Genomic DNA, 22613 nt, shown 5'->3' with positions numbered 1-22613 from the left:
AGCTCTTGGACAGATGGCCGACTATCTGCACACGACACCTGAACAAACCCAACCTGTGACTCAGCAGCCATACAAGGCCCTCGCTTCCTGCCGTCCCGCCGCAGACCTTGATGCTCGGGCTTTGGTCGCCATGGAGACGGAGGGAGGCTGAGAGCTTCCAGTCATCTGTCCTTTATGTGGATGACATAGTGTGGAGCATGTGGCTGCAGATTATTAGGAACCTTCAGATCTCCTGCTGGCAGCAGCCTCGGTGTGGGCCGACGGTTTACATAAAGACAGAGTGTGAAGATCCTCGTCCTGATTTTATAACACACGATTCTAGGTTAGGACTGGAGTTATTTCAGTTGCAGAGTAAAATTGTTCACTTTTAACTCAGTTTCTGGACACTTTTCTTCACTGTAGCTCATTTTTCACTGCAGTATGTACTCCTGTGTCTCTGTGACTGCTTCACATCATAACTCAGCCCTTTTACATCTTCTTCTGGTTGTTTTGCATCACATTCAGCAGCTTCAAGTCTTTATGTTGTCATTTATGTCACATTTAGATTGTTTTCCATCTTTCTGTGGTCATTTTGTGCCACTTTTCAGCTATGTTATGTCTTTTTGGCAGTTTTACTTATATTTTGGTCCTTTTACATCTTTTTGTGGCTGTTTTGCATCACATTTTGGATGTTTTCTGCACATGCAGGATTAACAGCAGACTGTAAATATAATGTGTAAATATGACGAGTGCAGAATTTTTCATTTTTTACAGAATCTGCTTATTTTTGGTGGATTTTTTAAATTCAGACATTTGGAATAAAGAGATTTTTCTACATTTTCTAGATTTAAAGTTCAGGTTTGATTTTAAACAGACGACACGTTCAAGGACAGTTGGACATTTGAACATCAGATCATTCTTTAGGGTTATTAATAAACCTGCTTTCAGATCCAGCAGCAGGTCTACGGTCAGTCCAGATCCAGGTCTACGGTCAGTCCAGATCCAGGTCTACAGTTAGTCCAGATCCAGGTCTACAGTTAATCCAGATCCAGGTCTACACTTAGTCTAGATCCAGGTCTACACTTAGTCCAGATCCAGGTCTACACTTAGTCCAGATCCAGGTCTACACTTAGTCCAGATCCAGGTCTACAGTTAGTCCAGATCCAGGTCTACACTTAATCCAGATCCAGGTCTACAGTTAGTCCAGATCCAGGTCTACACTTAGTCCAGATCCAGGTCCAGGTTGGTGCTTGGTTGACCTCCAGCCTGGAAAGAATCCTCCAGGAATCTGAGAGAGGAAATCACACCATGTCAGCAGCATTAAAGACGCTGCTCAGGTTTCAATGAGGAAGTGTGCACGTGGAAATGTGTGTGCACGTGGAGATGTGTGAACATAGAGATGTGTGTGCGGTGCAACAGGACTCCAGTGTTAACGGTCGGTGGAGCCTCCAGCCTCGTCTGGTAGAAATGAAATAGAAGCAGATTTTAAAAGAAAAAGAAGAAGAAAAAAAAGAAGCAGATTTTATTCCTCCATCTTTTAGTTTCTAGTTTAGAAGCTTCATAAAACATCAGACTGAAGGCTTCTCAGATCATAGAGGACAAGTTGTTCTCGTTTCTCAGACATTTTGTTCTCGTTTCTCAGATGAGTTGTTCTTAAAGTTTGTTCTAAAGAAACAGAATCAGCTGAGACTCAGTCAGAAGCTCCAACAACTGATCAGAGAATCCAGAGGGTCAGTTTCTATCAGAGGAGCCTTTAAGAGCAGCAGATGAGACCACACGGATGGAGAAGTTGTTGTTTTATTCCAGTTGTGTCTCTGTTGACGTTTTGAGTCTCTTAGTTGTAGTTTTGTGTCTTTGTGTAGAAGTGTTGTGTAGAAGTGTACAATGTTGTGTAGTTCCAGCCTGTGTGGGTCTGCTGATCTGGCTCCAGCTGAAGGTCACAGGAAGTATCGGTGACAGGAAGTGAGCGTTGTGTAGAGTTGTGTAGTGTTTTTTAAAGGTGTATAGTGTTGTGTAGATGTGTATAATGTTGTATAGAGTTGTATAGTGTTGTGTAGTGGCGTATGATGTTGTGTAGTTCCAGCCTGTGTGGGTCTGCTGATCTGGCTCCAGCTGAAGGTCACAGGAAGTATCGGTGACAGGAAGTGAACGTTGCCAGGTTCAGGCCAGGTTACCACGGTAATGAACAGCCGTGCTGAGTGACACCTGGCTGCTGTACAGACACACACATGGTGGACATGTGGAGCCACAAACACACAATGTGAAGCCTCTGGTTTAGAGCACACACCTGCAGGACTAAACATAATTTCACTGTCTGGTAGCTTATGGAGCTCATGTCCTGTTGGTGCTGCTGTTGTTTACATCTGTTTATGGTGTTTATAGTGACTTTCATCTGTTTGTGGTAGTTTTGTTTTTTTTGTGATTGTTTTTTGTCTTTTTGTTGTAGTTTTGTGTCACATTGTGGTCATTTATTCGCTTTGGCTGACTTTAGTGTGTCCTTATGGCAGGTTTCATCTTTTTGTGGTAGTTTTGTGTTGTTTTTAGGATATTTTGCCTCACTTTGTGGTAGTTTTAGTAGTAGTTTTGTGTCTCTTTGTGGTCATTTTGTGATTTAGTTGTATTTCTGCGTGGTGTTGTGTCTTTTAGTGGTAGCTTTCCGTCTCTTTGTCATATTTTCTATCCCTTTGTCATAACTTAGCATCTTCTTGTCATAGTATTCCATGTTTTTGTTGTACTTTTGTGTTACTTTTTGGTCATTTAGCATCTGTTGTGGTTGTTTTGTGTTTTTGTTGTTATGATTTTGCACCTCTGTAGTTGCGTTTTGTCTTTTTGTGGTTGTTTTCTGTTTCTCTGTGGCCATTTTGTTTCTCTGTGCTGTTGTTTTGGTGAGTTTCATGTGTTTTTTTAACTTTTAAGTCTTTTTCTGGTCACTTTGCATCTCTTTGTTGTAGTGTTGTGCCCCTTTGAGATTATTTTGTGTCTCTTTGTGGTTGTGCATTTTAACATAGGTCCTGAGTTCTCTCTCCTTCTTGTGGTTGTGTTTCCATGGAGCTGCAGGACTTTAGTTTGCAGAGAAAAAGGAGACAGAAGCAGAAAAGCATGTAGAGAATGATTGTAATTCAGAGTGTTATTGAATAAGGTTTGATTTGTTTTGGTAGAAGTGTTCTTCAGGGATCATATTTAAACCACTTTAAGTCAGCGATGTTTATGTTCCTCTTTGTGACAGTATTATGGGATGTCATGTTCCTCTGTGTGACAGTATTATGGGATGTTTATGTTCCTCTGTGTGACAGTATTATGGGATGTGACGCCTCCCTGACATTCTGAGTGACATTAAGCTAGCCTAGCCGCTAACAGCAGATGCCAGAGGCTGCACCGAGGTGACATTCTGCTGTTTCTGTTGTTTTCGCTTGTTTTTCTCTCGTTTTTAAGTCCACGAGCAAAACTTCAAACGGCAAGATCAGGACCACCTTCACCGGGACCATGGGCCAGATGTCCCCCATGGTTCCCGGCGGGTTTGTTGTCGTGTTCTGGTCAGCGACGGCCGATGGCTCAGGGCAGATTCGTGACATTAAACATGTTTTTTGGGAGCTGCTGTGGTCGTCCTGCTCCAGAACCAGAGGGGATCTGTGTAACCTTGGCGTCGGTCGGAGCTCTGCAGCTTCAGGTGTCGGGTTCTGGTGTCGGGTTCTGGTCCGGTTATTTTAGGAGCTGATATTCGCTGAAGCGCTCAGATCTGGACTCGTTGAGGACGTCCAGCTGCGGCTTTATGGGCTCAGGGTGGAAGGAGAGGAGGCTGTGATTCACCTGTTTACCTGTCTGTCTGTCCATCTGTCTGTCTGACATGCAAGAGAATAAAACCAAAAAACATCTTCTTATGTAGGCTACGTGGGCCATACTTGTGCATTGATTGATTGCAGTAGATTCATGTTTTGCTCGTAGTCATTTCCCTCGATTTCAAGTGTGTTTGAAATCCCTGCAATGCTATTTGTTGGCCTGGAATGGTAGTGACTAGCCTGGAGATGCTAGGGATTAGCCTGGAGATTCTAGGAACTAGGCTAAGAAGGCCAGTTGTTACTTTAGAATTCCAGTTGCTTGTCCAGGAATGCTACTTGCTATCCTAGTAATTGTGGAATTCCAGTTACTAGCCCAGTCCTGGTCCATTCATGCCTGGGCTAGCATTAATGGACTAACAGCTGTAATTCCTGGACTAGCAACTAGCAGTCCTGCTAGTTGCTAGTCTAAGAATGACAGCTGTTAGTCTATCAATGCTACTTGCTGGCCACGGGCTGCTAATAGCTAGCCTTTATATGCCAGTTGTTAGCCTATGCAGGCTACTTGTTAGCCTAAAAATGCCATTTTCACAATCAAATTGTGTTTTTGTGTTTTTTTCTCTCTTTTTCAAATTTTTATTCTTATGTTACTTGTTCTAGATTTGTATATATACTTGTCCCTATTTTTTGTTATGTCATCGTTGCACTGACTGCTCTACGTGCCTTTTTATTTGCCCCCTGGGGACAAATGAAGTTTTCTGAATTTGCTAGCCTAGGAATTGTAGTTTCTAGACTAGAAATGCTAGCTTAGTTTGTAGCCCCGGAACTTTGGTTGTTAGCCTAGAAATGCCAATTGCTAGCCCAAGATTGCTAGTTGCTAGCCTGGAAATGCTAGTGACCAGCCCAGGAATGCCAATTATGAGCCTGGGAATGGTAGCGGTTATTCTAGAGATTCCAGTGACAGACAGACAGATGGACAGACAGACAGACAGGTGGACAGACAGACGGACAGGTGGACAGACAGACAGATGGACAGACAGACAGACAGACAGACAGACAGACAGGTGGACAGACAGACAGACAGGTGGACAGACGGACAGGTGGACAGACGGACTGTCCATCTTCATCCTCCTCATTCAGAAACATCTGCAGACATCCTCGCTTTCATCACACCTGGTTCAATCAGTCACAGCTAAAAGTAGAAAAATCTCTGTTTCATTACAAACGAGACTCAGATCCCACAATAAAATGATCCAGCAGCCAAAAAACACAACAAAATACCAGAAAAATAACCATGTCAGTGATTGTACATAATTTAAACACAGTTTTACCAGACATCTTGAATATTTTCCTGATGTTTGGATGTTTGATGAAAGATATCAACAGATAGATCTACATGAGATTAAATCTGCTTGTCAGAGTAGTGAGATACTGATGAGGCACTAAAGGAAGCAAGACAGTGAAATGACATGAATCTGATGCAAAATGACAACAAAGGTCCATGAAGCAGCTGAAATGTGACACAAAACAACCAGTGACGAGGTAAAAGGACCAAAATATGATGTGAAGCGGTCAAAAAAAGACACGATGTAGCGGAAAAATGATACAAAATGACCACAAAAAGATGTCAAACAACCTAAATATGATGCAAAACTACTACAAATAAAGTAAAACATCTACAAATAATATAAATGGACTGAAATGTGATGCAAACTGGCCACAAAAGATATAAAAGAACCAAAGTATGACGTGAAACATTCAAAAAAGACAGAAGATAACTGAAAGGTGACACAAAAAGCCTGAAAACACAAGTTAAAAAAACTAATTAAAAAAATGACTACAAATGATGTAAATGGACTGAATGTGAAGCAAACTGTCACATAAAATGACCACAGGAGGCTCACAGAATGATAGAAAATGACCCAAACAACTCCAAAAAGATGGAAAACATCCTAAATGTGCTGGAAACAACAAGAAAAAGGTTTGAAGCAGCTGAAATGTGATGCAAAACAGCCAGAAAAAGACATAAAAGTTTCCAAATATGATGTGAAACAGTCAGAAAGACATGATGGAGCCGAAAAAAGACACCAAAAAAATCTAAATGAAAAGAAAGATTTTAAAATATGATGTGAAACGGTCAAAAAAGACACAACCAGAAAAGTCACACAAATGACCACAGGAGTTTCACAGAACGATGATGATGATGAAGATGTAAATGAGAGAAACGTTGGACGTGTTGATTCCAGGTTTCTCTGGTCCTACTCAGTTCTTCTTGTTGTTCTGTTCAGAGCTGCAGGACTTTAGATTGTGATTAAAACTCATAAACTTGGAGTCCAGAGGGTTAAAAGCAGCCGGGTGGAGTTTAATGAGGTGGACCAGCTCAGGTCATCTGACCAGAGGATCTCTAGCAGAGATGGATAACGCTGGTGTGACCTCAGCCTGATCCTGAGCAGAGCGAAGCCTGAGGACACATCCTGTCTTCTCCAGACACTAACCAGCTGAGCAGCCAAAGCAGCTCAGCATGGAGCTCACGTCACAGCAGATCTGATGGATGGTGGAGATGGAACGAAGGCTGGGAGATGATAACATCTACTGTCCTGCTCTGGAGACACCAGCAGGAAACCGATAATAAACATCTGCACCATGGAGGTGTTCCTCATTCTACTGAAGACTTTACTTTGTGTTGAAGCTAATGCTAGCACTGTTAGCTAGCAGCTAATCATGGTCTGCTTCCCTGAACACAAAGAACAACAACAGAACAACAAGAACACAACATAAGACAACAAACAACTGGCAGTCCATCAGTGTGAGATCAGGACCAGTAAACACAACAAATAAAAGTCACTTCTTTGAAGAAATATTTCAGAATAATCAACCAGATCTGGAATCAACTCGTCCACCAGATGTTAAACTCTGGAGCTAATGTTGTCTCCTCTCACTGATCTGATAAGTGCCTTCAGTGACTGGAGTCACAAAAACTGCTGCTACTCAACGCCTCAAAGACAAAGGAAATGATCATAGATTTCCACAGATCCAAACCCCCTCTTCTTCCAGTGAACACTTGTGGACATGGAGATGGTGACATCATATAAATATTTAGGTGTCCACCATGATAATAAGTTGGACTGGTCTACAAACGTAGACTTCATCTACAAAAAGGGCCAGAGCCGACTTTATTGCCTCAGAAGACTTCGATCACTAGACATGTGCAGTAAGATGCTGCAGATGTTTTATCAGTCTGTGGTAGCAGGTGTCCTGTTTTATGCTGCAGTCTGCTGGGAGGCAGCATAAAACAGAAGGATGCAAGATGTCTGAACAAACTGATTAAAAAAGCTGCTCTGTGGTTGGAATCACAATGAACACATTGGAGGATGAGGTGGAGAGACGGGCACTGAGCAAGATGGAGGCCATTCTGACAAACATGGATCATCCACTTCACATCTGCCTCAATGAACAACGAAGCATCAGTGGACAGCTCCTATCCCTGCACTGCAAGACCGAAAGATTTAGGAAATCTTTCTTGCCATCAGCAGTCAGGCTATTCAATTCAAAATTAAACATAAGAACCCTGACAACTGAATTTCCCTTCAGGGATGAATAAAGTGATTCTGATTCTGAAGATGTTTATGTCCTCTACAGGCTCTGAGTATATCTGCTTTTTGTTGTTTTGTGTCTTGTTGTAATTAGTTTGTCTTGTTTTTGTTGTTTTGTGTCTTGTTTTTGTTGTTTATGTCTTGTTGTAATTAGTTTGTGTCTTGTTTTGTTGTTTGTGTCTTGTTTTTGTTGTTTTGTGTCTTGTTGTAATTAGTTTGTGTCTTGTTTTGTTGTTTTGTGTCTTGTTTTGTTGTTTTATGTGTTCTCTGTGCTATTCTGGTCTCATTTCTGTCATGTTTCGTGTTGTTTTTGTTATATTTTGTCATATTTATGTGATTTCTTGTCTCTTTCTTGTCGTTTTACCTCCTCATCCTGTTGATATTTTTCTATCTCCAGACTTTAATTTCTCCTCTGCTCATCATCTGTAGATGTTCCTCCATGCTGGATGGATCTCCAACAGCCTGCTCCTCTGTTCTCTGTTTCTGCTGACTTTATTTCTTGGTTTTCCTCTCAGTCTCTCTGAGGAAACACTGCCTGCAGTTCAACCTGAAGACTCTCTCATTTTAGTCACATGACTCTTTGTCACAGCTCAGTCAGTTGTTGTTGTTGGTTGTGGTGAGGAGCAGAGAATGTTGTGTTTTTTTCACCTTGTTTTGGGTGAAAACGATTAATTTTAAATTAATTTTTAAAGGACACAAAGTTTACATTCTGAGAGGGCTCGTTTACAGACTTCTGCACACGTTCTAAAGTGTAAAAATAAATAATTTTTGACGTTTCAGGGCTAAATCTTCATCTTTGGACCAAACTAACTGCTTGATGAAGCTCTAGCACCAACAACGTCACTAATAATTGTATATTTCCAGGTTGGACTGAGTGCAGGAGTCTAGTTTTTTACAGAATCTGGTGCAAACTGTTTATTTCTGTCAGGTTAGTGAAGCTGTTTGGTAGAAGAACAGATTTAAAGCTCAGATAATTTCCCGTTTCTCACATGTGATCAGAATGAGTTGGTCCAGAGTTGTCTGATCTTCTAAATGGTGTCATTGATGAGATCTTCTACAGATAGCCACAGTTAGAGGCTGAGCTGTCAGCTTCTGGTTGGTTCATGGAAGAGGTCTGCTATTGATTATTGATTATGTGCTGACAGCTGCTGGTCTGGAGGTCAGAGGGAGGAGACTCATGAACATCTCTAACCTCCTGGAGGTCAGAGGAAGGAGGAGAAGGTTGAGAACGTCGTCTAGAGACTTCCTGTCTGGAGGTTTACTGTGGAAATGCTGCTGGATCATCTTGAATTAGTGTTTTTGTGCAGATCTGTCAGCTGGAGGAACCTATAGACTCATAAATATAGAACCTAGATGACCTAAATACAGATCATTAATCTAGCCGTTGTTTTCTCAGATTAATCTTTTTTTGTGCATAAATCGTAGAAAAAAATGGATCTTCTTTTCAGTCTCTCGTTGTCTCCTCTTGTTGTTTTCTGTCACATTTTGTTGGGTTTTTTTGTCGTTCTGTGTTTAGTTTGTATCATTTAGGGGTTTTTTGGACACGTTTGGTCTTTTTTCTGTCATTTTGTCTTGTTTTGTCTTGTTTTTTCATGTTTTTTGTCATTTTATGTGTTTTTTGGTCTCGTTTTTGTCATTCGTGTCTTTTTGGTCTCATTTTGTCATTCGTGTCTTTTTTTCTCTCGTTTTTTTCATTTTGTGTCTCTTTTTGGTGTTGTTTTGGCATTTTGTGTCTGTTTTGGTCTCCTTTTTGTCATTTTGTGTCTAATTTGTGTTGTGACCCTGTGCAGGTCTGCCAGCTGGAGGAATCTGTCAATCTGTATTGTCTAAATCAAGATAATTTTCATTCCTGATTAATCTGAATGTTGTTTTCTCTGAAGGATCATGTTTGTGTGTCAGTTCTACAGTAAAGCAGATGTTCTCATTGTCATTGTGACCAAACAGCAGCAGTAAATGCTGACACCTGAAGAACTGGAACCAGAAAGAGTTGGTGTTTGGTTTAGAAAGGGACAGAAAAGAGTTATCTGATGATCATCAGCTTCAACTGAGATGGTTTATTAAAACTACAGACAAGAAAAACAGAAATGCTCTGAAGACATGGTGAAAAATGTACTCGAATTTTGTCACTGTGATGTCATGCTGATGTCATACAGGTAACACCGTCTCCTCTGGTTACCTGCAGGACGCCTCCATCGCTCATCGCTTCCACCTGATGAGAGAAAAACACCCGGAGAAGTTCAACAGCAGGTCAGTGGAGGAAACCTTCTACTTCCTGTTAGGTAAAAACAGACCAATGGACAGCTGATTGATCTGGAACCAGGTTCACCCCAAGATCAGAACCAGAACCTGATCAGATCAATATTAGAACCTGATCAGATCAATACCAGAACCTGATCAGATCAATACTAGAGCCTGATCAGATCAATACTAGAACCTGATCAGATCAATACTAGAACCTGATCAGATCAATATTAGAACCTGATCAGATCAATACTAGAACCTGATCAGATCAATATTAGAACCTGATCAGATCAATACCAGAGCCTGATCAGATCAATACTAGAACCTGATCAGATCAATACCAGAACCTGATCAGATCAATATTAGAACCTGATCAGATCAATACCAGAACCTGATCAGATCAATACTAGAGCCTGATCAGATCAATACTAGAACCTGATCAGATCAATACCAGAGCCTGATCAGATCAATACTAGAACCTGATCAGATCAATACCAGAACCTGATCAGATCAATACTAGAGCCTGATCAGATCAATACTAGAACCTGATCAGATCAATATTAGAACCTGATCAGATCAATACCAGAACCTGATCAGATCAATACTAGAGCCTGATCATCTCATTTCCTCTTATCACAGCTTATTTCATGCTATCTGATCTTATCTCATCTTATGTTATCTTCTCACCTCATCACATCTAATTTCATCTTGCCTTATCTCATCTCATCACTCTTATCTCATCTTTTCTGATCTTATCTCATCTCATCTAGCCTTATCACATCTCATCTTATCTCATCTTGTCACGTTTCATCTCATCTTTTCTTGTCTTTGTAATGAGACATGAAGGATGAAGTGGTTTGGATGAAATATCAGGAGCTCAGTTTGATGGAGCTGAACTTTGAGAATCACGATTTTTTATTTTTTTGGTTTCTGGCTCATTAGCGTTGTTTCTCTTTGTTTGTTTGTTTGTTTGTTTGTTTGTTTGTTGTTAAAGATAACTGGTGTTTCAAACCTGCAGCAGGCTTTAGTTTTATTCCTGAACTTTGAGGATGTTCTTTTCTTTGGGTCTTTCTTTGGTGCTTCAGTGTTTCTTCTTGTTTAGTCTCCATGAAGCTGCACAGACCAACCACTGCTGGTGGTAATAATAGAAATAACAGAAAACAGCAGGACGTCTCCAGTCTTTTTCTTCTAAATGATCACCAGATCTTCTCCTCTGGTCCCACTGGAGCTCCAGTTCCTCTAAACATTCCTGTTGTCAGTAAACATCTCTTTAGCTTCTTGCTCTCTGAGCTGACAGACGGACGCCGCTGTTCCTTTGTGTTCTGACGGACGTTTTGGCAGCCGATCGTCTCCACAGCGATTTGGGCTGAAAGGAACCGAGCAGAACCTCTGACCTTCTGAGGAGGCCCAGGGCTGCATGAAGAACCCTATCAGAGCTCCATTGTTCTAAGTGACACTCAGAATCCTTCACAGTCTGGATGTGTCTTGCAGCAGAAGCTCCAGCTGCTGACGGTTCCTCACCGACGTTCTGGAGTTCTCCAGCCAGAACCACATCAGAAACCGGAGTCCTCCTCCATACAGAAGAAACACAAAGTCCTCAGCTTCTCTTTCTGTCGCTTTTCTTGTGGAACTTTTCAGCAGCAGTCTGGAGGATTTGGAAGATCTAATCAGTGAAGATTTACTCATTTATAGATCTGCTCGTTAATAGATCTGCTCCTTAATAGATCTGCTCCTTAATAGATCTGCTCCTTAATAGATCTGCTCGTTAATAGATCTGCTCGTTAATAGATCTACTCGTTAATAGATCTGTTCGTTAATAGATCTGCTCGTTAATAGATCTGCTCGTTAATAGATCTACTCGTTAATAGATCTGTTCGTTAATAGATCTGCTCGTTAATAGATCTGCTCGTTAATAGATCTGCTCGTTAATAGATCTACTCGTTAATAGATCTGTTCGTAATAGATCTGCTCGTTAATAGATCTGTTCGTTAATAGATCTGCTCGTTAATAGATCTGCTCGGTAGGACCAGAAGTTATTAATTATTTAAAAAATATCAGTCAGAAACGTAAAATTAAACCAGAAATACGCATAAAAACAGCTTTTGTCGTTTTCTGTTTCTTTTTGTCTCGCTTGTTTTTGTCTATTTTTGTGCTGTTTGTTTCTTTTTTGTCATTTTTGCGTCGTTTGTCCCTTTTTTGTCGCTTTGTAACTTTTTTGTCTAATTTTGTCTCTTTTGTTTATTTTCATGTTGTTTGTCTCATTTTTGTCATTTTGTGTCTCATTTTGTAATTTTTCATGTTTTCTTGTTTTGTTTCTCGCTTTTGTCGTTTTATGTTTTCTTTTTGTGTTCCATCCATTTTTGTCATTTTGTTTCTGTTTTTTGTAATTTTTGGTCTCGTTTTTGTTTGGTTTCGTGTTGTTCATCTTATCTTTTGTCGTTTTCTTTCTTGTTTTGTAATATTTAGGCTTGTTTTTTGTCTTTTTTGTCTTGCTTTTGTCACTTGAACATTTCTTGTGATTTTGTGTCACATTTTTGTAATATTTGTTGTTTTTGTTTTTGTCTCACGTTTTTGTCATTTTGTTTCTCGTTCTTGTCACTGTGTTTTTTTGTCTCGTTTTTTGTTTTGCGTTGTCTCATTTTTCTGTCGTTTTACGTCTTATTTTTGTAATATTTTGTCTTGTTTATGTTGTTTTTTGTCTTCCTTTGTGGTTGTGATCCTCCAGTAAATCCTCCATGGTTCAGCTCCAGGTGACTAAATGTTGTGTTCCTTTGTAGACACTCTGTGATCTGGAAGTTGTGATGTGGAAATGATAAACTGAGGATGAATGTGGATGAAACTGAATCTATTTTTCTTGATAAGTTTCAGGTTTTTCATGATGTTTAGTAAAAAGACAATTCCTTAAATGGGAACATTTAGGAACCATGAGGAGCTGTGGTTATCGGTTATTCTGCTGTCATTTTACTGTTTTTTACTGGTTTTACTGGATGTGGAACTCAGACTAGTTGGACTCTCCTGGTCTAAACTGTTTTTCTGCTTCCATCAGAACAAATGTTCCTCCAGGCCGCTCTGAGGTTCTTCTGCTCATGTTTCCATCCATCTGTGGTGTTTTTATCTCATCCAGAGTTTCAGCAGATCCACTGACATCTCTGTCATTATTCTGTTAAACTTTCTGAATGTATTTGTGTTTGTTAGTCTTCAGATCATAATTAATGAAGCTGTTAATCTGCTTCCCCTGAGACGGACTAAAAACCCTCATTAACTCAGTTCAGGGCTCCTCTGTGGAGCTTCCTAAGCCTTCCGCCGGTATTCCCACGTTTCCCTCCAAAAAACGACGGATGTGAGAGAACCTAAAAGCTTTAATGAGCTTTAATCTCACGTCTGGTCTCCAGTGGAGCTGCTGCTGGCTCTCTATTTATTATTATAGATATTATTTCTGATCATCTCTGTTCTTTATCTGCTGGAGAAAAATAAACTGGAATAGTTCAAACTAAATGTTCAAATTTAACCTGGTTCTGCTCTACACTGTAAAAAATTAAACATGTTTCAACAGTTTACGGAACCCATCTGTCCTGTTTCTTTAACTACACATAAAATCTATAATAAAATAATAAATTCAAACTGTAAATAACATCTCCATTAAAATCTTTTTATTCATTTTATTTTTACTGTATTAAAATCCTTTACAAATGTAATAAATCTGACATAAATATAATAACTGTTGTTGGAAAGAAAAAGGATGTAAGGAATTAAAATAATTTTTAAATAAATAGTAAACCTCTATTTTTTCTTTTTCGTTGCTTTTTTCTTTCATTTATTTTTTTGTTTTTTTGTTTGATTTAAAATCACAACAAATATTTTTACAGATGTTTCACATTATTGAAAGAAAAACTCATAAATGTTAAGGATTAAAATTTTATGAATGTTTTATGTGTTTTTGTGTACTTATGTGTATTTTTGTATTTATGTGTGTGTGTGTTTGTATTTGTGTTTATTTGTGAGTTTTTGTTTGTATTTATGTGTTTTTGTGTATTTATGTGTGTTTTTGTGTATTTATGTGTGTTTTGTTTGTATTTATGTGGGTTTTGGTGTATTTATGTGTGTTTTTGTTTGTATTTATGTGGGTTTTGGTGTATTTATGTGGGTTTTGTGTATTTATGTGTGTTTTTGTGTTGTGTGTGTTTGGTGTATTTATGTGTGTCTTTGTGTATTTATGTGTGTTTTGTGTATTTACGTGTGTTTTGGTGTGTGTTTATGTGTGTTTTGGTGTATTTTATGTGTATGTTTTTGGGGCGGCTGTGGCTCAGGTGGTAGAGCGGGTCGTCCAATGATCGAAGGGTCGGCGGTTCGATTCCCGCTCTCGCCTAGTCATGTGCTGTTGTGTCCTCGGGCAAGACACTTAACCCACCTTGCCTCCAGTGCTCTTCACTGGCGTGTGAATGTTGGTGGTGGTCGGAGGGGCCGTAGGCGCAGATTGGCAGCCACGCTTCCGTCCGCCCCAGAGTGAGAATGTGTGAGCGTATGGGTGAATGGAAGCAATTGTTGTGTAAGAGCTTTGAGTCCTCTGATGAGTAGGAAAGCGCTATATAAGAGCAAGTCCATTCATCCGTGTGTGTTTTTGTGTTGTCGTCATCCATCAGCAGGTCTCCTCTGCTGGACGTTTTGGAGGTCGATGATCAGAGGTGACCTTCTGCTGTTGTTTTTCTAACATCATGTTTATCTTCTCCGGTATTCAGCTTCAGGGACCCAATCAGCTTCGACCTGAGGGTCACATGACCTGAGGGTCACGTGACCTGAGGGTCACATGACCGGCGGCGTCCTGAGCTGTCAGACGTTCTAACCCTCTGTCCTCTGGTTCCTCCAGGATGAAGAACAAACTGTGGTACTTTGAGTTTGGAACCACAGAGACCATCTCAGCCACCTGCAAGAAGCTCAACGAGTGCATCGAGGTGGAGGTGAGGTTCTACTGTAGGAACCAGCAGAACGTCTCCTAGGTTCTACTGTAGGAACCAGCAGAACGTCTCCTAGGTTCTACTGTAGAAACCAGCAGAACGTCTCCAAGGTTCTACTGTAGGAACCAGCAGAACGTCTCCTAGGTTCTACTGTAGGAACCAGCAGAACGTCTCCTAGGTTCTACTGTAGGAACCAGCAGAACGTCTCCAAGGTTCTACTGTAGGAACCAGCAGAACGTCTCCTAGGTTCTACTGTAGGAACCAGCAGAACGTCTCCTAGGTTCTGCTCAGAACATTTTCTGGTTTCTATTCATAGAAAACCATCAGATTAATGCTGCAGAGAGAAAATGATCGCCTCGTTCTGTCTCACACACACACACACACACACACACACACACACACACACACACACACACACACATGTTTGTTTTTCTGTACCGGTGGGGACTTACCATTGACTCCCATTCATATCTAACTCCTAACCCTTACCCTAACCCTAACCTTAACCATCACCAAATCAATGCCTAACCCTAAACAAACGTTTTTGCACTTTTACATTTTTTTATTCACAACAATATGGCCAAGAAAACGGTGTTGCCACCCGTGGGGACCTCATTTTAGGTCCCCACCGTAAGACAAGTCCCCACCTTTATAGCAAATAGTCAGGTCAAAGTCCCCACCGGTATAGCAGAAACAAGTATACACACACACACACACACACACACACAAAATAAAACACACATAAACTCACCTTTACACAAACCTACCAGCTGCACAGTGTGTCGTCTGGAGAATAAAGCAGCAGGACTCCAACAAAACACACAAAAATACTCGAAACTCACAGAAACGCACATTAAACCTCCCCACAACACACTAAAACACACATAAAACTCACAAAAGACACACAAAAACACAAAAAGATGCGCCAACATACAACATAAAGCACACATTAAATACACAAAAGCTCAGAGAAACACACAAAACAATGCACAAAAACTCATAAACACACAAAAATGCACAAACTCGTGAAAAATTCACAAAACGAATTAAAACTACAAAAAACTACAAAAAGTATTCCACGTTGACTGTAAATAGATAAAGTAAAAGACAACAGGTCAAAGCTGTAAATAATGTTTTAGTTTTTTACAGAATGATAATTTCTTTTCCAATATTTGACTATAAACTGTTTTTTGTATTTTATTCAGGAGCAAAATATGATTTCACAAAAATTTATTCTTCTTTTCACACTTTTTTATTTTTACATTTTTGTGTATTTAGTTTGTTTGCAGTAAAATTAATGTTTTAAAAAACTATTTTTAAGTTTTCCTGATATTTGACAGATTTTTCCTGCTTTATTAAATCACAGATGAACTTGAAAAATCACTGATTTTAACTTACATCACATCAGAAATCTATATTTTACTAATAGTGTTTTGTTGTTTGACAACTAAAGAATTAGTTTTTAATTATAATTTATTTACGTACATTTTAAGTAGTTATTTTTGTTTTGTTTGTTGAGCAAATGTTTTTATAAATATATTATTCTGGAGCCCAGACAGAGGTTTTCAGTCTGTTTTGTTTGTTTGTTTTTGCAGATCACTGCTTAAAAAAATGTTTTCTGACATTTTTTAAACTTAACTGTTTTTGTTGTTGTTGTTTTAAGGTTTACTGTTATTTTACACATTTTATAATTCCATAGTTTTGTCAGATTGCAGATAATAATGAATAAAATCACAGAGAAAGTCTAATTTACACGTTAACTATAAAAAACATTCACATCAAATTCATAAATAGTAAGTTACTCTCAGTATTTCTCTCTTTACAACATTTAACAGAAAAACAGCATTACTTTATGCTATGAGAATCAGCATAAGTTGTCTTTATTTTCCATACATTTTATATATAATTATATTTTCAGGTTTTAAGTTGCACTTTTATTTATGTTCCCTCTTTTGCTGCTAGATTCAAATATTTCTGCCTCAAACTGAACTAATTGGAGCTTCCACCTGTATTTCTGTGATTATTTCTGTGATTATTTCTGCTTTTTCAGTGTTTTGTGCAGTGGATCAGAGTTATTCTGCAGATTAAATATCAGGGACATCGTCGAGTCGTGACTGTGGGCAGTTAAAGAAAAGATGTTTTCTCTCTGCGGCCTTCAAACATCTCAATCTGTCTGAGAACCAAAGTTTACAGGAATTCATCTGATTCATCCTTAATAAAATATATTATTATTGTTATTATTATATTTAGGATTCCTGCTGCACTCAAACTGAGGATCCGGTAAAAAAAATTGAAAAAAATCTGAAAGTAAAGAAGACAAAAATCAGGTTAAAATAAGGTGCAATAATGTAAAACTGGGAAAATAACAGAAAACTATATTTTAAAAAAGGGTAATTTTACATTCATGCACTATAAAAGAAAGAATTATTATTTGTAAAAAAAAATAGAAATTAATAAAAAATAATTGTTCATTGATTTTATTTCTTTACTGCAGCGCAGTGCTTTAGAAAAAAATGCATAATATAATTTTATTATATTTTATTGTTGCTCAGCTGTTCCTCAGTTGTTGCCCAGCTGTTCCTCGGTTGTTCCACCGTTGTTCCTTAGTTGTTCCTCAGTTGTTGCTCAGTTGTTCCTCAGTTGCTCAGTTGTTCCTCAGTTGTTCCACCGTTGTTCCTCAGCTGTTCCTCAGCTGTTCCTTAGTTGTTCCTTAGTTGTTCCTCAGCTGTTCCTCAGCTGTTCCTTAGTTGTTCCTCAATTGTTCCGCCGTTGTTCCTCAACTGTTCCTCATTTGATCCTCAGTTGTTCCACAGCCATTCTTCAGTTGTTCCTCAGCTTTTCCTCAGCTGATCATCAACTGTTCGTCAGTGTTGAGGCTCTCTTCAGATTCCTCTGTGGTTTGTTTCATACTGTATTCCTGCAGTAAAGTCCAGCTCTGACTCAGCACTAATCAGCTGTAAACACTGAGTCACTGAAGTGTTGTTGACATTCTCACTGTGTGTGAATTATTGCTGAATACTAACGAGCTGAGACAGAATAATTCAGAGCCTAATGGAATTAATTTATGTCTGTTAGCTGCTCACACTTTATTACTGCTGCTGCTGCTGAATAAATCCTCCAACAGAACACATCCTGTTCTAGCTGTTCCGTCCAGCAGCTTCTTCTCTCTGAACATGTAGAACCTCCATTCATGGTTCTGCTTACAGTGAATCTAATCATCCTGAAGTTCAATATCACATACAGAAAGTTCTGCCTCAAACAGCAGAAACAGCTTCAAGGGTGTTTTTTCCAGGTTCGTCTTGACGACTTCAGGACACAAACCTGATGGAACAATTTCTTTACCACGTCTGATGTGTGTTTGGACTCATTGTCTGGTTGAAACATCCAACTGTGTCCAAGATCAACCTTCTGCTGATGGTTTTAGGTTTTCCTGAAGAATGTGGAGGTGATCCTCCTCCTTCATTATTCCATTTACTTTGTGGAAAGCTCCAGTTCCACAGAGCATGATACTGCCACCACCATGCTGGATGGTAGGTTTGGTGTTCTTGGGGTAAAAAAAAAAAAAGACTTGCCCAAGACAGTCTGATACCAGTCCAAACCAGTCCTAAAAAGGTCTAAAACCAGGACCAAAATCAAACCTAAACCAGTCAGAATACAGTCTGAAACCAGTCCTAGAAAAGTCAAAATCCAGTACAATATATACCAGGACCAAACCAAACCTGAGCTACTCCTAATAAACGGCCAAGACCTGCCCAAGACCATCTGAAACCAGTCCTCATCCAGGACCAGATCCAGAGTAAAATAAATCCTAAACCAACTTTAAATCACATCCAAAACCAGGAGAACCAAGACTGGAACCAAACATAAACCAGTCCCAAGAAAGTCCAGAACCAGTCCAGCATCCAGTCCTGAACCAGTCCAGAAGCTCTTCTAGAAAGCTCCAGATCATGATACTGCCACCTCCATGCTGGATGGTAGGTCTGGTGTTCTTGGGGTTAAAGGCCTCACCTTCAGTTTTTCTTCCATCTGACCACAGAACTTTCCTCCAGAAGGTCTTTTCTCTGTCCATGTGATGAGTGGAGCTTTAAGTTCTGCTTCTAGAGGAAGAACTTCCTTCTTCTTGGATCCTCTAGAACCCTGTGGACACTGACAGCTGTGTTCCAGCAGCTTCTCATCCATTCAGACCTGCTTTCTGATGATTCCTGATTGACTCTTGACCATCCTGACCAATGGTCTCTCAGCAGCAGGTGATAGTTTGTGTTTTCTTCCTGATGGTGGCAGTAACACACCTTGACCATGAACTTTATTCTGACAAAAAGAAGATTCTGGATCTGAAGCTGCTGTCAAACGATTCCAAGTGATTTTCTGTGTTTTTCAAATTGATGATTTTCTTCTTCAGATCACCTCAGACATTCTTGCTGTAGAGTTTGAGTCTAATGAGTGGATCTAATGGTTCTTTTAAACTGGATCAGAGGAGTCATCAGCTGTAGTCGACTGGAATCACTCAGGAGAAGTTAAGAGGTCATGAAACTAAGAACATCAGATCAACACAATTTTCTACATCATTAAAACTGATAATTCAGGTAGCTGAAGGTATATTATTGACCCAACAAATGTCATATTTCCAGAAGAACTTTTACAAATCTATGAAAGAACCAAAATAGAGGATTGTTTTTAGTGTAATTCAGAGTTCTAGGAGTCATAGAAACCCAAGCCTGAATGATAACCATGAATTTTATAGTTGATGGAAAATTCTGTTCATTACTGTATGTCAGGGGTCGGCAAGTAGATGTGGCTTCGGGCCAAAATGTTTGTAAACAATCGAACAGCGGGCCAACCCGGGGGGGGGGTGGGGGTGCGCGCTCCGATTCCGCAAGCGGGGGGGTGCCGCGGGGGCGCGGGGCAATACCGCGAGCAGCGGAGCTTCTGATCGCGGCTGCTTGGGACACACGTCTCAATTCTGATCACAGATGTATTAAAAATGACTCCCGGGACACACATGTTTTGCACACAGTGTTGCTCAGTGAAATAGTACAACCGTGTCCGACCAGTAGCGCAAACGCGGAAATGCCCGGCAGCAGCCGACCACGCGAGTTTCGTGTTGCGGTGACGGACTGGCTTGGCTCCGTGCCAAATCAAATTTTCAAAATCATCTGACGGGCCAGTTTTGGCCCGCGGGCCGCCAGTTGCCGACCACTGCTGTATGATCTGCTTAAAAACAAGACAATCATCTTTAATTTTATGCTTCCTAGAGATCAGGTTTTCTTTTCTTACTCAGCTCTTTGAATGCTGTTATTGACCTGAACCTGACTGTTAGCATGAAGCTAATGAGCATAATAGCACTATTCTGTGGTATGAATAGAAGCCGTTGTGTTCTGGTTTTGCTCAGTGCGACGGCATCATCCTGGACCTCAGCAACACGTCCTTAGAGGGCATCGCGGTGCTCAACATTCCCAGCATGCACGGCGGCTCCAACCTGTGGGGGGAAACGAAGAAGAGGAGGAACTACAACCGCATGAGCAAGAAGGTTCCTGACAGGACGCCGGTCTGCACCGTGACCGACGCCAAGGAGCTCAAGTTCTGCATCCAAGGTGAGTCTGGGAGAGGAGGTTACCTGGGAGATACCTGTGAGTTACCTGGATACAGGTAAAAGACATCTAATCTAAGGACAAGACAGGAGGGGAGGGGTTACCTGGGAATTACCTGAATACAGGTAAAAGACATCTGATATAAAGATACCTGCTGGTAGAAACACTAAGTTTTATATCATATAATCCTTTCAGATATCTACGATCCAAAGAGTCCGATGAGTTGAGGTGTGGTTTTTGAACTCAACTCATTGGACTCTTTGGATTGGACATATCTGAAAGAATTATGCAATATCTGAAAAGTCCAACGAGTGGAGACATCTGATCTAAGGACAAGACAGGAAAGTTTTCCTGGGAGTTACCTGGATGTAGGTAAAAGACCCCAAAACAGACTCTAAAGCCACCTGCTGGTGGAAACCCAAAGTTTTCTACCGTATAATTCGCTCAGATATGTCCGATCCAAAGAGTCTGTCTCTTTTATACACCTTTATTCACTTTACTGACTCTTGATGGCACCCAGAGAGTGTATTTTTAGTTCTTTTCTTCCTTTTCTCTGTAAGTTTCAAACCATTTGTGATCTGTACGAGGACTTGGTACTAAAACTGAACACCAGAACCTGAGAACGGGTTTTAAAGGTTTTATTTTTAAAAATCACCAAGAAGAAGACATTTATCAGCACAGCTTTAGTTAGTTAAAACAGAAAAATAAAAAGCCTGTATTAATTTTACGGGAGCTTACAAAAGCATGCGATCAACATAGCCGACATTTTTTCCAAGACTACACAAATGCTTCCAACAGCGGTAAAAACTCTACTTATTATACGTATTTTTCTGCAGTTCAACTGAGAAGTCTCTGAATTTCTGTGATGTCATTGTTGGTGGTAGCTGAGTCACTTTAGATTTTATAGTTGCAACAAACAGCACAAAATTTTTATTATTTTACATAATCTGGTCAAATCAAATAGGTTTATTTTTGGCAATTTTTAAAACAAGGCCCATAAAATAAAGTTGTAAATTTGTTTAGATTCTCAGTCATCAGGTAGAAAGCATCTGGACTTCTGGCTGGTTCTGGAACACATTTCACCTTCAGAGAGACTCTTTTTGTAGTTATTTTGCATGTTTTTGTATAAACATTGCATCTTCTCGGATCAATTTACCTGATTTTGTGGCAATTTAGTTTATTTTTGTGGTGATTTTGCCTCTTTTTGTGGTGACTTTGTATAACTTTGTGGTAGTTTTGCACTACTCTTGTCCAACAACCTCTCTGACCTGGTGTCAGTTTGTTGATTTCTACTGAAGCTCCTATGATTAAAGTGTTGGTTGATAAAATATCATGACTTGAAGCTTGGATTTAGTTCACTAAATCCAGAAAGTTGAAAATCAGATCATTGTTTGTCAGTTTGTGTCTGATAAATAGTGCAGTTTATAGATTTTCAGAGACTAAAGCTGATGATTTCTATGTGAATGGAACTGAAACAGATTTAATTCTCTACTTCTGTCAGTTTGTGTGTTCACTTCAACACAAACCACAGAAATGAAACTCTGAGCTCTTCCAAGGTTTCTTCTTCTTCTTCTTCTTCTCCGTCCATCCCACTTTGTCTCCGTGCCGACCGAACTAAAGCCTGTTTCCATGGAGACGCAGCGCCGGAGCAGAGAAAAGAGACGAAGGAGGAAGAAAGAACGAAGCGCTAAATAAAAACAGTCTGAGCTCTGGGCAGGAAGTGATTATTTTCAACATGTTTACGGCTGAAAGGAGGGATGCTGGAGTCAGATAAAGAAGAAACAATCATTTAAAAAAAACAGTCAAACAGCAGCACGTTTTGTCATCTGGGTCACAGGAAAGGCCGTCCAAAAGCTCTCATTTAGTTCTCATTTAGTTCTGGTTGTAACATTAAAAAGCTATGTTAATACCATAATGATAATAAATTAAATAAATAAATACATTAGTGAGTTAATAATAATAATTATTTTTATTTTAATGTTTAATGTCTAATAATTATTATTATAAGTTTTTACAGATTTAAATAAAGTTTAAAACACAAAAATGTCAAACTGTAAAAGGACAAATTACTTTTTATAATCTTATTTTTATTTTTTTATTTGACAGTTAACATCTAAATTAACACTTTTTTTCTGATTTTGACTCATTTTAAAAAATAATAACAATAACAATTATTCTTATTAGATTCTTTCAGATATAAAAAAAGTTAAAATAATAATTATTATTATTAATAATTATTATTATTATTATAATTAATATCTTTATTTGATTTTTTTCAGATTTAAGTAAAGTGAAAAAAAAAGGTCAAACTATGAAAGAACAAATTGCTATTTGTAAATATTCTGATTTTTATTTTGTTTTTTTGACAGTCAACATGTAAATAAACAAAATTATTTTCTTCTGATTTTAATAAATGTGACTAATTATGAATTTTAAAAATATTTGCCATTTTTTAATCCATGCAAGTCTGGCATAATTTTCCTCTCA

The 22613-nt window shown here is 39.2% G+C and overlaps 1 protein-coding gene across 9 annotated transcripts in view; it reads left to right on the top strand.

Moving 5' to 3' along the window:
* Positions 1 to 22613, top strand: part of LOC110972062 (diacylglycerol kinase beta) — a 134495-nt gene that overhangs the window by 85387 nt on the left and 26495 nt on the right. For all 9 annotated transcript variants that reach the window (XM_051958715.1, XM_051958716.1, XM_051958719.1 and 6 more), the window contains 3 exons: positions 9528 to 9592; positions 14451 to 14541; positions 19928 to 20129. In XM_051958715.1, coding sequence (XP_051814675.1) covers positions 9528 to 9592; positions 14451 to 14541; positions 19928 to 20129 — 358 coding nt within the window. The remainder of the gene's footprint in view (positions 1 to 9527; positions 9593 to 14450; positions 14542 to 19927; positions 20130 to 22613) is intronic.

The sequence above is a fragment of the Acanthochromis polyacanthus genome, chromosome 14 (genome assembly GCF_021347895.1).
Source record: "Acanthochromis polyacanthus isolate Apoly-LR-REF ecotype Palm Island chromosome 14, KAUST_Apoly_ChrSc, whole genome shotgun sequence".
NCBI classification, from domain to species: Eukaryota; Metazoa; Chordata; class Actinopteri; family Pomacentridae; genus Acanthochromis; species Acanthochromis polyacanthus.
This window is presented reverse-complemented; position numbering and strand designations above follow the sequence as displayed.